Source organism: Saimiri boliviensis, chromosome 10, assembly GCF_048565385.1.
Source record: "Saimiri boliviensis isolate mSaiBol1 chromosome 10, mSaiBol1.pri, whole genome shotgun sequence".
Classification (NCBI taxonomy): Eukaryota; Metazoa; Chordata; class Mammalia; order Primates; family Cebidae; genus Saimiri; species Saimiri boliviensis.
This window is the reverse complement of record NC_133458.1, coordinates 107,419,971-107,435,909: the sequence shown is the minus strand read 5'-3', so window position 1 is coordinate 107,435,909 and position 15,939 is coordinate 107,419,971. Positions and strand designations below refer to the sequence as shown.

Below are 15,939 nucleotides of genomic sequence, written 5' to 3'. Positions count from 1 at the left end.
CCCTCCAGACCCATGGTGCTCCCAAAACCAGGGACCCTGCCTCATTGTTTTGTGTTGGACTGAACATTTGCACTTCGCCGGATCTTGTATGGATGCTGAAACCTATTGCTGAACTGAAACAGTTCTCTCCAAAGGATCAAAATTCACATTATGTTTACAAAACCAAAGGGCCTAATTGATTTATGGATGTCATGTAGTCTAGATAATGAAATTTCTCTCCAGATGCGACGAGAGTGTGGAATCGAATTAAATTTGTGTGACCTTGATTGAGCCGCCTCTAAAGTCTCAGCTATGCCATGTGTCCTGAGGTTAAAGATAGAGAGGTCAGAAACTTGTATGTGAGAACTCCAGTTGGAGGCCTTTCTGGTTCCATTTCACCTATGACTACATGCATTTCACCTGGAAACCAGCTCTTCCTCTTAGAGAGAAAAGAAGTGATCATGCGAGTTAGCACGGAGTCAGCCTTTGGAAGGTTCATCTTACGGGCCTTGCCCTGCTCCTCTCACAGGCGGCTGGGCTGGACAAGGTACTTCTCAGAGTGATGCCTGCTCAGGAACCAGAATTTTCCATGCCGAACCATGGGGTGGGGACCCAAAACAGGTCCGGACTGGACTCTGGAAGGGCTCTCTGTGTCACCAAGTTATGCTGAAGGGAGTCAGTCCCCCAAGGGGCTACCCTCAGGTGCAGCAGGGGCATTCTGTATAATTGGAGCTGTCTTCTTGTTCAGGATGGTGAGCCCAACAAGTCGGGAAATGACTGCCATTAAAAACAGCTTGGTCCTCACAGTCCCCAAGAGGAGGGGGACATGGGGAAGTACCAGGATCTGTCAGGTGGCAGAGTGGGTGGGGAAAAAAACTGCAAAAGAACCTGTGTGTGGTTTCCACAGGAAGAACCAGACAGGGCAAGGGTGAGCAGGCTTAGGATCGGCTGGTTTGAACAATTTCAGTGGGCTCTGGGGTCACATTTGGTTAGCTCCAGGTCGCATTTGGAGCAGGGGATGTCCCTAGGTGTCAGGCACCCAGCCTTGGAGTGATCATGTCAGGAGGATAGTGGCCCAGAGTGTGAGAGGCCCACAGAGGAGGTGGTGGGGTAGGAGCTCTGGGCTGATGGCTTTGCATTTGAAAGGCGAACTTGCACATAGTCCATTGAGATCTCTGGTGGGGAGTTGGGGAGAGATAGCATGGGGAGAAATGCCAGATATAGGTGATGGGGAGGAAGGCAGCAAACCACACTGCCACGTGTGTACCTATGCAACAATCTTGCATGTTCTTCACATGTACCCCAAAACCTAAAATGCAAAAAAAAAAAAAAAAAAAAAAAGATCCCTGGAATCCGCTCTCCCTGAGAATGGCAATCCCTCCAGGGTCAGCAAGACCCAAAGGTGTCACAGCATCAGAAGCACAGATGGTAAAAAGGCATGGTGAATCCAGATAGTTAAACCATGTACGTGGGGCACAGAGCCCTGGGTTGAAGACCAAACTCCATGTCACATTGGCACCTGGCTGGGCTATATTTTTCTTACCTACAATGCAACATATTGGACTTACAGAACTGCCCAGTCTATCAGGTGCCAATGGGCTTCCATCTTGCAGACCTCAATGTTTCTCCTGGTGCTCAGCCTCCTTTGTTAACCTCTGGATGGCCCCTCCTCATGTCAAGCATCAAGAGTTCTCCACATTTATTTTGTTTTGGTAAGATGAGTCACTTAGTGGGAATTGAAGTCAGTGTGTTGTTTTTCTCTGCAACTTGCAATTTCATCTTGACATATAATTGAACATTAAAGTGCTTTCAGACACCTGGCTACTCAGCTGGTAGAGCAGGAGTGTCTTAGAATGCCTTATCTATGTCCTTAAGAGAATACTGAAGAAACAAAGAATGACTTAATCATATTTAATATTGCTCGAAACTGGTTTTTTAAACTCCCAGAATCATATCTTAGACATGACATATCTCTAGTTTTGCAATTCCTTTCATCTGATTTTCTCCAGTTAAACACTAAATGCTATAACTTCTTTTTTATTTTTGAGACGGTTTCGCTCTTATCCTGGCTAGAGTGCAGTGGCATGATCTTGGCTCACCGCAACCTCCGCCTCCTGGGTTCAAGTGATTCTCTTGCCTCACCCTCCCAAGTAGCTGGGATTACAGGCACCCTTCACCCATGCCCAGCTAATTTTTTGAATTTTTAGTAGAGATGGGGTTTCACCATGGTGGCCAGGCTGCTCTCGAACTCTTGACCTCAGATGATCCACCTGCCTCGGCCTTCCAACATTCTGGGATTACAGGCGTGGGCCACCATGCCCCGCCAATAACTTCTATTATTAAAATTAATATACTAAATGTGCCCTTATTAAAATTATTTTCTATTAATGTGTGCATATGAGAGCATCTAGAATGATGTTCAAACAGTAATACTGCCTCTCTGTTAAGATTTTGGGTGACATAAACCTTTATTCTTAAATTCTTATGTAATTATTGACTTGTTGTTGTTGTTGTTTTGAGTATGAAACATCTTTGTAGAAACAATAAAACCCTGTCTTGTCCTGGCAGTGGCCTAGGTTGAGAACAGGGCGACGTTCTTTGCGGCTGACTCTGCAGCAGGCCTGATGATGAAAGCCTTTCCTGTATGATATTTAATTGCCACCACTTATGAGTTAGATATGTTCATGATTCCCACTTTACAGTTGACTTATGTGAGACTCCAGGAGGTGGGTAATTGACCCAGGACACCAGATAGGCAGGAGCAGACCCAGTGAGACCCTAGGCTGGGTTAGCTCTTTTTGTCCTGCCATGCCCTGGGCAAACAGGACCCCTGGGGCACCAGTCCCTGAATGTCAGTTAAGGAGCCAAGCACCCCAGGCCATGCCAGAGGCCCCTCCAACAAACCCAAGTCATTTGTGGTGGCAAGGAGGAGGCCTAGGGGCTGCAAGGACAGTGTTCTAAGTGGCTTGTCTACGTGGGGCTAAGCTACGAGTCAGCCCGTCCTAATTCTCAGAAGCCACTTTAAAGCTAGCACCTGCTCCGCTCCAGGCTCTGATTACCCCGGCTCAGCATTGCTCAATGACGCTAACCCGATTCCAGTCGATCTGCAGAGGCATAATCACATTTGTGCAGGGGGAAGGAGGGGCAGGGGACGGTGCGGGCCTCCATCTCAAAGAGCCCCGCGGTCTTCCTGCAGCGGCAGAGCCTAGTGTGACCTCCTCTTCTGCACCCTTGTCCCTTCAGCCAGCCCGCTCCGCTCATGTCAGTGCCTGGCAGGCATCGCCCTCTGTGGCCTGACCTTATCAAGCTGGCTCATTAGGGAAGCAAATTGTCCTGAGAAACAAGGGGAAACTTTATTATAAGTCCCAGGCTTGTTCATAGAAGGGCAATGATTCAGCTTTTCTGGTTCAAACCCTGCCAAATGTGCCCCTTGCCCTCAGCAGCGGGTCTTCAATTTTAAGGGATCTGCAGCCACTTTGAGAAGATAATGAAGACCATGTGGCTACATCCCAGAAGGACGCATATAGTCATTATGCACAAGCCCCGTTATAACTGCAAGGGCACAGCTGAGCAGTGAGACAAGGCTCAAGCTCCAACCCTTCTCCTACGTGGGCCTGGACTCTCTCCAGCTTCACAGTCCTTTGGCTGTCAGTTAAAGACAACAAGCAAGTTGCATTTCCTGGAATGTCCTGTGCCCTTCCACATCTCTATATGCTGCAGTCCTCTTCCCTTCAACAAGAAAGCCACCATGACCAGGATCACCTGCCTGGATATCCCCTGGCCCAGCTCCTGTGTTCTCTCTCAGCAACAGGCTTTCCAGATCCCCTCTAGGGAAGTTTATTTGCACCCTCTTCCCACGCATATATGCATCATTCTCATCAAGCGGTGCGGGGATGGGAACACACCTGTCTTCCCACCAAGAACCATGCCACAAGGAAAGGGACCATGGCTCGTCACACACCTCCGGGGCTGGTACGGTGCTGGTGCAGAAGGCAGCCTACAAGAAAAAAAGTGATTCTCCGCTCTGATCTGATACCTAGGATTGGCCCACATCTGTGGCTTCTTCTGTCAACAGAATGTTGCAGAATTTTGATCTTTAGGGCAAAATTCCAACAGAAGCATGTTAATTTGGTACTTCCATCTTCCTCAAGGAAAACAGAATTTGATTTTGTGCCTCTCAATACAGTGTGTAGTCTTCTCTCCCATGCTTCTGCCTCCTCCACCAGCTCCTTCACGTGCACAGATAAATCTCTCTCAGCACGTCTCTCTCGGGCCAACTCACTCCAGCAACTTCACTATTTACTCTTCTTTCCTTCCCAGGCAAAATTCTTTGTAAAGGAATACATTTCCACATTTTTCATTCCCTCATTAGCCCACTGGGTTCTGAATTTCACCCACGGACATTCTAGTAAATAAATAAACTCCTAAGAAAAATCACAAATTACTTCCTCTTAGCAAATGAACAAACAAATGAATGAGTCATCTCTCAGTGCCTGTAGTACTTGGCATCTCCAGCAAGTTCACCATTACATTTATTTCTTAACAATATTTTAATGTTTAACAACTTTTTATTAAAAAAACTTTTAGTATAAATTGGTACAATGTTTTTGAAGGAGAATGTATCGAGTCTTGGGGGAAAAAAATCCATCTCTTTCATTAAGTAATTTCAGTGCTAGAAATTGTTCCCAAGCAACTCTGATAAGTAAATTTACTTATTTACTTGTCTTAATTATGTAAGATTCTTATGTATCTTACTTACTTACTTTATTTACATAAGTTATTATGGATAGGTAAATACGTAAATAAATAAAATTTTTAAGTGCACCAATTACTACAAGAAAGAATGTAAGTAGGCCCCATGCTGTGGATCACACCTGTAATCCTAGCACTTTGGGAGGCTAAGGCGGGTGGATCTCTTGAGGTCAGGAGTTCAAGACCAGCCTGACCAACATGATGAAACCCCATCTCTACTAAAAAAAAAAAAAAAAATTAGCCCGGTGTGGTGGTGCATGTCTGGAATCTGAGCTACTCGGGAGGCTGAGGCAAGAGAATCACTTCTTAAACCTAAGTGTCAGAGGCTGCAGTGAGCCGAGATCACACCACTGCACTCCAGCCTGGGTGACAGAATGAGACTCCATCTCAAAAAAACAAAACAAACAAACAAACAAAAAAGCAAAAACAGAAAGAATGTAAGTAACATAAAAAATTCAAAACATATGAAAAAATGCTCATCATCACTGGTCATTAGAGAAATGCAAATCAAAACTACATTGAGATGCCATCTCATGCCAGTAAGAATGGCGATCATTTAAAAATCTGGAGACAACAGATGCTGGAGAGGATGTGGAGAAATAGGAACACTTTTACACTGTCGGTGGGAGTGTCAATTAGTTCAACCATTGTGGAAGACAGTGTGGCAATTCCTCAGGGACCTAGAAATAGAAATTCCATTTGACCCAGCAATCCCATTACTGGGTATATATCCAAAGGATTAGAAATCGTTCTATTATAAGGATACACACACATGGATGTTCACTGCAGCACTGTTTACAATAGCAAAGACTTGGAACCAACCCAAATGCCCATCGATGATAGACTGGACAGGGAAAATGTGGCACATATACACATGGAATACTATGCAGCCATAAAAAATGATGAGTTCATGTCCTTTGTAGGGACATGGGTGAACCTGGAAACCATCATTCTCAGCAAACTGACACAAGAACAGAAAATCAGACACCTCATGTTCTTACTCACAGGTGGGTGTTGAACAATGAGAATGCATGGACACAGGGAGGGTAGCATCACACACTGGGGTCTGTCAGGGGGAACTAAGGGAGGGACAGTGGTGGGTGGGGAGTTGGGGAGGGATAATATGGGGAGAAATGCCAGATAGAGGTGATGGAGATGGAGGCAGCAAACCACATTGCCATGTATGTACCTATGCAACTATCCTGCATGTTCTTTACATGTACCTCAGAACCTAAAATGCAATAAAATATATATTTAAAAAAACAACTCAAAGGTTTAACACTAGCTTATTGCTAGGATATATATATATATATATATATATATATATATATATATACACACATACATATGTAAATTATCAGTAGGTCTTCTATACACCAACAGCAATCAAGTGGAAAATCAAATCATAAACCCTTTTATAATAGCTTCCAAAAAAAAAACCAAAACACTTAGGAATATACCTAACCAAGGAGTTGAAAGACCTCTACAAGGAAAAATACAAAACACTGCCAAAAGAAATCATAGACAACACAAACAAATGGAAATACATTCCATGCTCAAGGATTGGTAGAATCAATATTGTGAAAATGACCATACTGGCAAAAGCAATCTACAAATTCAATGCAATCCCCATCAAAATAACAGCATTATTCTTCACAGAATTAGGAAAAAAATTCTAAAATTCATATGGAACCAAAAAAGAGCCAGCATAGCCAAGACAAAACTAAGCAAAAAGAACAAATCTGGAGGCATCACACTACCTGATTTCAAACTACACTATAAGGCCATTGTCACCAAAGCAGCAGGTACTGGTATTAAAATAGGCACATAGACTGACGGAACACAATAGAGAACCCAGAAATAAATCCAAATACTTACAGCCAACTGATATTTCACAAAGCAAACAAAAACATAACGTGAGGAAGGGACACTCTTTTCAACAAATGGCACTGGGATAATTGGCTAGCCACATGTAGAAGAATTAAATTGGATCATCATCTATCACCTCATAAAAAAAAATCACCTGCTATTGTGAATGACTCCCCCCTTGATGATTGTTTAGAAACACCCTGGCCTGCAACCATGTCCCTCTAACCTGCTCATTCTGCTTCTGTACAGTTCTGCTTCAGCTAGGTTCCCCCTCCCCTACCTAACTCAAGGTATAAAGGGGAATCAAGCCTCTTCCTTGGGGCTGAGAGAATTTTGAGCATTAGCTGTCTCTTGGTCACTGGCTAGTTAATAAAGGACTCTTAAATTGGAACTCAGAGCATGGCGCTTTCCTTCTAACTCACTCGGATATAACAATATGATCCAGCAACTGTGCTCCTTGGTAGTTACCCAAATAAGTTGAAAACTTATGTACACATAAAAACCTGCACAGAAATGCTTGCAGCACTCCATTAATAATTGTCAAAATTTGGAAGCAACCAAGATGTCTTGTCCCTCAATAGGTAAATGCATAAATGAATTGTGGCACATTCGTATCAGAAAACAGCATTCACCAATGAAAAGAAATAAAGTAGTACAAAAAGACATGGAAGAAACTTAAATACATGTTAGTGAAATAAGCCAATCTGGAAAGGCTACATATTGTTTGATTCCATCTGTATGACATTCTAAAAAAGAAAAAATGATGGAGACAATCACAAAGATTAGTGGTTGTCAATGGTTCAAGTGGAGGGAGAGAGGAATAAATAGGTGGAGCAAAGGGGATTTTTATGGAACTGAAACGATTCAGTATAACACTGAAATGGTGGATACATGTCATCATATGCTTGTTAAAACGTATAGAAAGTTCAATACAAATAGTGACCCCTAATGTAAATCATGGATGTTAGATATCCAGTATTGGTGACTCAATTTTAACAAATGTATCACACTCCTGTAAGGTGCTAATAATTGAGGGAAAATGAAGGTTGGGATATAAGAAGGCATATGTCCTTCCTGCTTATTTGTCTGTAAGCCTAAAACAACTCTAACAAAATTAAACTTATTGATTTAAAAAAATCAATCCATCATCCAATTAGAAAATGGGCAAAAGACAGGAAGACATATGTCATTGAGGAGGATATATGGATAGTGAACAAGCACATGAAAAAGCATTCGACATCATTAGTTGTCAGGGAACTGCAAATTAGGTCTATGATGAGATATTAATGCATATCATTCAAAACAGATAAAATAAAAAATCATGACGACAATACCAAATGACGGTGAGGATGCAAAGAACCTGATTTTCTCAAGCATTGATAATAGAAATGTAAAATAATATAATCACTCTGAAAAATACTTCATCAGTTTCTTTTTAAAAAAAATTAAACATAACAACTACCATAAGATTCTTAATTGCACTCTTAGGCATTTATCCCAGAGAAATGAAAACATATGTCCACTCAAACACCTATACATTAATGTTCATAGATGCGTTATTTCTAATAGCCAAAATATGGAAACAGCTACAATGCCCCTCAATAGGTGAATGGGTAAACCAACTGTAGTACAGATAATATCGTACCCAATCTCTGTGGTGCAACAGCAAAAAGGAACAAACTATTGATACACGCAACAACTTGGATGGATCTCAAGGCCATTATGCTGAGTGACAAAGCTGATCTTGAAATGACACATACTGCATGATCCCATTTATATAACATTCTCAAAATGACAAAAGTACTAAGATAGAAAACATATTAGTAATTGCCAAGGGTTGAGAGTGGTGGGCGATCAGGAGGGTGAGAGTGCTATCAGGGAGTAGCAGAGGCACACCTTTGGGGTGCTAGAGGATTTCAGTATTCTCATTGGCATGGTGGCTACGTGAATCTATACCTGTGATAAATGACACACGCACAATGAACCAATGTCAGTCTCCTGCCTTTCATATGACACTACGGTTATAGAAGCTGTAACAATTAGGGGAAATTGGGTGAAGGGTTAGTACACGGAAGTTCTGTGTGATAACTTTGTAATTTTCTATGAATCTACAATTATTTCAAAATAAAAAGTTGGCTGGGCATGGTGGCTCATGCCCGTAATCCCAGCACTTTGGGAGGCCAACAAGGGCAGATCACCTGCAGCCAGGAGTTCAGACGAGCTTAGCCAACAGGATGAGACCCTGCCTCTACTAAAAATACAAAAGTTAGCCAGGTGTGGTAGTACACACCTGTAATTCCCAGCTAGGCTGAGGTAGGAGAACCGCTAGAACCCCCGAGGCACATGTTGCAGTGAGCCGAGATTACTCCACTGAACTCCAAATATAAATAAGTTAAAAACTTTTTAATGTTTAGAAATATGAACATGACATATTTATCAGCTAGGCATAGCTAAAGAGAGAATTGGTAAATTGTAAATAATTTGACTGAAGCATGGAGATAAAGAAAAAAAAAAAAAAAGAATGTGAGACATGTAAAAGGGCCTGCAAGATGCACAACAGTGAGCAGAAAGATTTAACATACACGTAATCAGAGTCCCAGAATGGGAGAAGAGAGGAAATGAAGAGAGGCAAACTCTGGGAATATAATAGGTTAGAATTTTCTAAAACTGAGGAGAGAAACCAAATTACAGATTCAGGAAGTTCTGTAAAATCCAAGAAGAGTAAGTACAAAAAATATTATCCTTGTATCACAGTAAAATAAAGACAAAAATCAAATGCTACAAGCAGTACCCCCCAGTGTAGGCTCAAGAGGAAATGCCATGTTTTTACATGTTCTTCATCATCAAAACGTTAAAATTCTAGCTGACATCACAACAGAAATCATGGAAGAAAGAATTCAGTAGACTTATACAAAGTACCAAAAATAAAACTAGCTACCAAACATTCTAGAATTCTATACCCAGAAAAAATATCCTCCAAAAGTAAAGGCAAAATCAAGACACTTTCAGAATAACAGAAGTGAGATAATTCATTGTATCAAATTTACATTAAAAATTTCCAAAGGAAATTCTACAGACTAAAGGAAAAGGTGCCAGATGAAAATATGAAAATGTCCAGAGATAAGAAAATGGAATAATATGAAACAATTAATCCAAGAAGAGACAAACATAGAGAAAAGGAATCAAATAATAGTTGGGCCAAATAAAAAACAAAAAGTAAGACAGTAGAACATTTAAATGTATCAATAACTACCTTGAATGTAAATGAACAAAATAAATATCAGTCATCACACTGGATTTAAAAACAAATTTTTAAAAAGCAACAATTGATGCTTCTTTCACAGGATACATCTTAAATATAAATCAACAGGAAGGTTGAAAGTAGGATGGAAAACGTCTATATCATGCAAACATTAGCCAATAGAAAACAGATGTAAAAAAAAAAAGAAAGAAAACAAATGTGATTATTGCAACGTCAAAGTAGACTACAGGACAAGATTTATTACTAGAGATAAAGCGGGCATTTTCTAGTGATAAATGATCTTTCACCAGGAAGTTATGACAATTCTAAACTTGTATGCACCAAATTAATATGCTTCAAAATACGTACAAAGTTTAACAGATATAAAAGTGGAAATAGACATATCTACAATCATAGTGTGAGATTTTAACATACCTCTCTCAGCAACTAATTTGCATTTCTTTGGTTATTAAAGGATCAGAACTGGTTTTGTGTTATTAGTTTTTTGTGATTATATTTGAAACTGACTCTTCATATATTTTGCATATTTTTCCATTGGAATGTTCCTTTTTGCTTACTGATATGTAAGCCTTCTTTTTAAGATTTACCTTACAACATACGCTGTGAGTAGTTCTTGCCAGCATGTCTTTTTATTTTATGCGTTTTAAAATTTTTGTAAAATACAATCTTCTCAACATTTCAAGTGATGTTTCTTGCATTGTTTTCATTCTTCAAACTTAAAAGAGTGTGTTTTGATTGATTTATTTTTCCCTAGACAGAGTATTCTAGTGAGACTTAATATTGACGCTCTAGGTTCAAAGAAATTCGCCTCATTTAAATAGAATCTCTTCAAATTGTACTGAAATTGTAGGTGGGAATTTAAAGGGGGATCTTTCTTTCTACCTGAATGATGTTTCTTCTAAATCTTTATTTATCTAACAAATATTTATTGAGCTTTTGTTCAGGGCTGGACACTGTTTCAGGAGCTAGGGATAAAGCAGGGATTCAAATAGACCTTCCCTCCAGGCACATTCTATCGGGAAGAAGGAGGCAGTAAACACGTATGGCCTGTGGAGGGGCATGCAACGGAGAAAGACAGAGCCTAGCAGGAGGGCAGAGTCAGGCATTCAGGATAAGATGGCAGGTGCACCTTGATCCACTGGCAGACTCCTCTCCTCCAAATGTCTTGGCTGTCACCTTGCTCTGTGTGCTATTTTTGAGCCATGTCAGTCCTTCCACATGACACTGCTTTGCTTATGCTACTGACTCTTCCATAACCCACCCAGATTAGGGTAAAATTTTACTTAAAATCGTAACTGCCATGACTTCCTCAGTCACATTAGCTATTCAATAGATGGAAAGTAACTTGAATTGACAACAACAACAAAAAAAAATTGCAGGTGAAAAGCATTTCTCGAAGAGTAATTCTTAAATAAAAAATAGTAGTTGTTATTAATGTGTTGCTTATAAAATCTCTATTCAACCTAGATTTCTGTAACACTTCAGAAATGTCCAGATACTGAAGAGTGTTTATCTACACGTTTCTTAATCCTGGATTCTAATAAGAACCTTGAAGTTGCTGTGAAACATTTCTGATGCCTGGTTGTGTCCACAGAGATTCTGGCAAAGTCAATCAGGAGCAAAGCCTGGGCATCAGTAATTTTTCAAAGATCCCCAGGTGACCTAATATGCAACCAGGCTGAACACCATGGGGAGTGACACAACGTGACATTTTAATTGCCAGCACACATGTGCATCACTTTCAGGCACATTATACCGTCACAGCCACATCAGTTATAACAATTCCCATCTCTGTTGCAAAGTCAGCAATGTCTTCCCCACTGGGAAATGCACACCTGAGCACAGGAGAACCGGCATGCTCCTTGGCTAGTTAGAAATTTCGCCTACAATTAGTCACTGCCTGCTGGTAACACACCTCTCACAAGTGATGCATCCTAGTTTCTACTGAGAACAACTGGTCTAGGCAGCAAGACCTGTTGTTTTTATTTTTAATTTAACTCACTCATAATTATTCCTCATTACATAGAGCATTGAACCTGTCACAAAGGGCTGTCAAGGGGTGATCACGCTGTGTTCCTTTTAACAGGAAGCAGAAACAAGATGCCTTGGCTTGACAGAATCCACCAGGCAGGAGGTTCGGGTTCTTTTTATTTGAGTGTGGTGGAGTCTTTTTCCAGCCTTCTTCAAGAATAAGTATCACCTGGCCAGCCGCCATCACGGCAACTTGCAAAGTAGCTCTGGCTTCCCCTGGTCCTGCCCCCAGGCCCAGGCAGGGCTCAGAGACCCCCCCTGCCCACCTTATGCAACAACTGCTGCTGAACTTACAAAGAATGGAATCAGGCCAGCTGCCTTGTCTCCCTCCAGGGCTTCCTGCAGGGCAGACGCACGCATGGCAAAGTTGCCGTCTGAGGGGATGGCTTTTAACTTCACTCCACCAATTAACCCAGCTCTTTCCACCGAGGAGTGTGCCTGGAAAGAAGACAGCAGAGTTGGATTTGTACAGGTGTGTGACACAGTTATTACCAGGCCCTGGATCCACAGAGAGCAGCCAACATTGCAGGTTGTTCTCACGCCGCAGTGGGCAGAACCGCTCTGGACGCCTCCCTCTCCCCTGCACCTTCATGAGACCCCTTTTTTCCTAGAGTTGTTTCTATTCCTGTGGAATCTTGCTTTTGAGTTTAAATAATCAGGCACTAACAAGGGTAAAGTGCTGGGTCAATGTTCATGAAGTTTGTCATTTGTTTGAATTTAAGAGCGAGTGGCAAGACTCTGGAAAGTAGATCCCAGAGGTGGACTTAGAAATCCAGGCTCAAATCTGTGCCTGCCCCTGACTGTGGGATCCTAGGAGCCTAGTGGCCAAGCTAGGTAAACCGTGCCCGGAAGAAAGAAACCAGCCAGGAGGCATCACCACTGTGGCAGATCCATCCTCTCCCAGAGGTTCCCAGGAAAGGCAATTCTCATGAATGCCACCACCTTTCGCCCTGCAGCCCCGCTGCCACTGTCTCCTGCTTGGCCATAACCAGGGGCCTGAAATCACAGAGTAACAAAGCGGCAGGGCCCAGGTCTTTGATCCCCATGTGCAGTTTCACTACAGCTCAGAAGGCAGGCCAGATAATCACAACATAAGTCCGTGCTGGTAGAAAAGGGGACAGAGCCAGTCACAGTGATGTCTCCACATGTTAATTTCCTTTTTAACCTGATCTATCCAGTTCCCACCCAAGAATTCACCCCTTCCCTTTAGTTCAGGTCTCTGTTTAGTGATACCTGAGGAACTGCTCTTAGATTTGGAAGGATGCTGGTTGGTTCGGTTTGGTTTGAATTTGACATAAAACCAAATCTTCAGGTCTTGAAGTCTTGGCTGATACCCCCTCAACACACTCACCTGATCAGATGAGTAAGCCACCAGCTTCTCCATGATGGCGGCCTGTGTCAGGTCTGGGGACTCTGCCTGCAGCCGATGGATCACTTTGGTCCGAGCAGCCAGCAGGGCCATCAGGGTGGCTTCGCTGGCACTTCCCTAAATCCAAGAGAAGGTCCAAATGAAATCCACAACATAGCAAAGACATTGGTACCTACACTATTGGAAGAACATACTGTTTTGTGTCCATATCCTTCTTAAAATATGAATCTGAAATGGCAAAGTTCACTCTGCTCTGCTTGGAGGAAAACTAATATTTTTGACACCTGAGACCACCACCTCAGCTCTTTGTATGAGTTTGCCGTTGCTGGGTCCGTGTTGTGTAACAGCAGCAGCTAACATTTCTGACCACTTCCCTGCAGCAGGTATTGTGAGAGCGTCTCCTCATGGAGTGTCCCCAGCCTGGCCTAGGAGGACTGCTCCTGTCTCCATCAGAGTAGAACGGCCCAGGGCACCAGCACGCAAGCCCACTCCATGTTCATATTCCCTCGGACAGAGCGATTTGCATTTGTCTGTAAAATTGGGGTGCAAATTTTCCTTGAGACTAAGAGATGCCTTGAAGGATTTCTTTTGATCCCCAATGACAGGTGCTGAATTGTGTCTCCCCAAATTCATAGGTTGACGCCTTAACCCCCAGGACCTCAAATGTGACCATATTTGGAGATAGACTCTTCAGAGAGGTAATTAAAAGAAAATGAGGTCACATTGGATTGGCCGGGCTATAATCCAATCTGACAAGCTCCTGATAAAATTTGCCCATAATCCCAGCACTTTGGGAGGCAGAGGAGGGCACACCACTTGAGCCCAGCAGTTGGGGACCAGCCTGGGCAACACACTGAAACCCCGTCTCTATAATAAAAATACAAAAATCAACCAGGCATGGTGGCGTGCCGTAATCCCAGCTACTCAAGAGGCTGAAATGAGAAGATTACTTGAACCTGGGAGGCAGAGGTTGCAGTGAGCCGTGACTGCACCACTGCACTCCAGCCTGGGTGACACAGTGAGATCCTGTCTCAAAAAAAATAAGCAAATAAAAAGAAGAGGAAATTAAGCCCCCAGACACGGGCATGCACAGAGGGAAGACCATGTGAGGACACAGGGAGAAGGAGGCCATCTGCATGCCCAGGAGAGAGGCCCCCAGAGAACCAACCCTGTGGGCTTTTGGATTTGGGGCTTGCAGCTTTTGGAACTGTGAAAAAAGAAATTCTGGGACCTAGAAATAGAAATTCCATCTGACCCAGCAATCCCACTACTGGGTATATATCCAAAGGATTATAAATCGTTCTACTATAAGGACACACGCACACGAATGTTCACTGCAGCACTGTTTACAATAGCAAAGGCTTGGAACCAACCCAAATGCCCATCGATAATAGACTGGACAGGGAAAATGTGGCACATATACACCATGGAATACTATGTAGCCATCAAAAACGATGAGTTTGTGTCCTTTGTAGGGACACGGATGAATCTGGAAACCATCATTCTCAGCAAACTGACACAAGAACAGAAAATCAAACACCGCATGTTCTCACTCATAGGTGGGTGTTGAACAATGAGAACACATGGACACAGGGAGGGGAGCACTACACACTGGGGTCTGTCAGGGGGAAATAGGGGAGGAACAGCAGGGGGTGGGGAATTGGGGAGGGATAGCATGGGGAGAAATGCCAGATATAGATGAAGGGAAGGAAGGCAGCAAATCACACTGCCGTGTGTGTCCCTATGCAACAATCTTGCATGTTCTTCACATGTACCCCCAAACCTAAAATGCAATAAAAAAAGAAAAAAGAAATTCTTCCATCCGCCCAGTCTGTGATATTTTGTTAGGGCAGCCCTGGCAAACTAATGCATTCAGTGCCTGTTATGTTAGCCCATTTAAATAGTAAAATAATCCCATTTGTGCGTTTTATCATCTTCAGATGGGGAAACAGATGCCCAGGCAGGTTCAATAACTTGCCCCAAATCAGCAGCTAGGCAGGGCACGGTCAGGAGTGAGCCCACACCCACCCTTTCTAGGGTGCCATGGGCCTAGAAAGGAAGGGGCGGCAAGCATCTTCCCTCTTAAGTAAGTCCCCGAAGAAACCCATCTACCAACCTATACGAAAGGACGTTAGAAAGGACAAATGAAAAAAAGGTAGATTCTTGTTGACCATGAAAATGACTATCAGTTAATGACATGATAGGTTTTACAGAGATAGAGAAATATATAATAAAATAATTAAGTGGAAATGCTAACCTCTCTTCTTAACATTTGATGCTCTCTCCTTTGATCCCGATTTCTCATTTTGATTTTGCCATGACACTACTTATTCTTTTGAGCCAACTCACATCCTTTGGAGAGACAGTAATATTGTAAGATAAATATATTTATTCGTGTTGCTGTAGCACTAAGGGATGAGTTCAAATATACAGATATATGCTTCTCTTAATTCAGCCTCTAAAATGGGTACTTTGTTTCCTTTGGGCTGTATTTTCATGAGCAATTATCTTAGACATTGTTTTAGAGAAGGTTTACAAACTTGGCCAGAGGAGGGAGAGGAGGGGTAAAACAATCTTGGCTGGCAAAGTTAAACCAGCCATTCCAGGAAACCCAGGCTCCCTGAGAGCCGGCACCTTACACCTCTCCCACGCACCCCATCATTCCTCCTCTCCCTTA

The 15,939-nt window shown here is 42.5% G+C and overlaps 1 protein-coding gene across 4 annotated transcripts in view; it reads right to left on the bottom strand.

Moving 5' to 3' along the window:
* DDC (dopa decarboxylase) overlaps window positions 1-15,939 on the bottom strand; it is a 99,113-nt gene that overhangs the window by 45,940 nt on the left and 37,234 nt on the right. For all 4 annotated transcript variants that reach the window (XR_005577297.2, XM_039462140.2, XM_039462139.2 and 1 more), the window contains exons 5-6: window positions 13,245-13,379; window positions 12,188-12,331 (exon numbers count right to left, since the gene is read on the bottom strand). Coding sequence is in view for 3 of the 4 variants with exons in the window: in XM_039462140.2 (XP_039318074.1) it covers window positions 12,188-12,331; window positions 13,245-13,379 (279 nt within the window). In the remaining variant the exon portion in view is untranslated. The remainder of the gene's footprint in view (window positions 1-12,187; window positions 12,332-13,244; window positions 13,380-15,939) is intronic.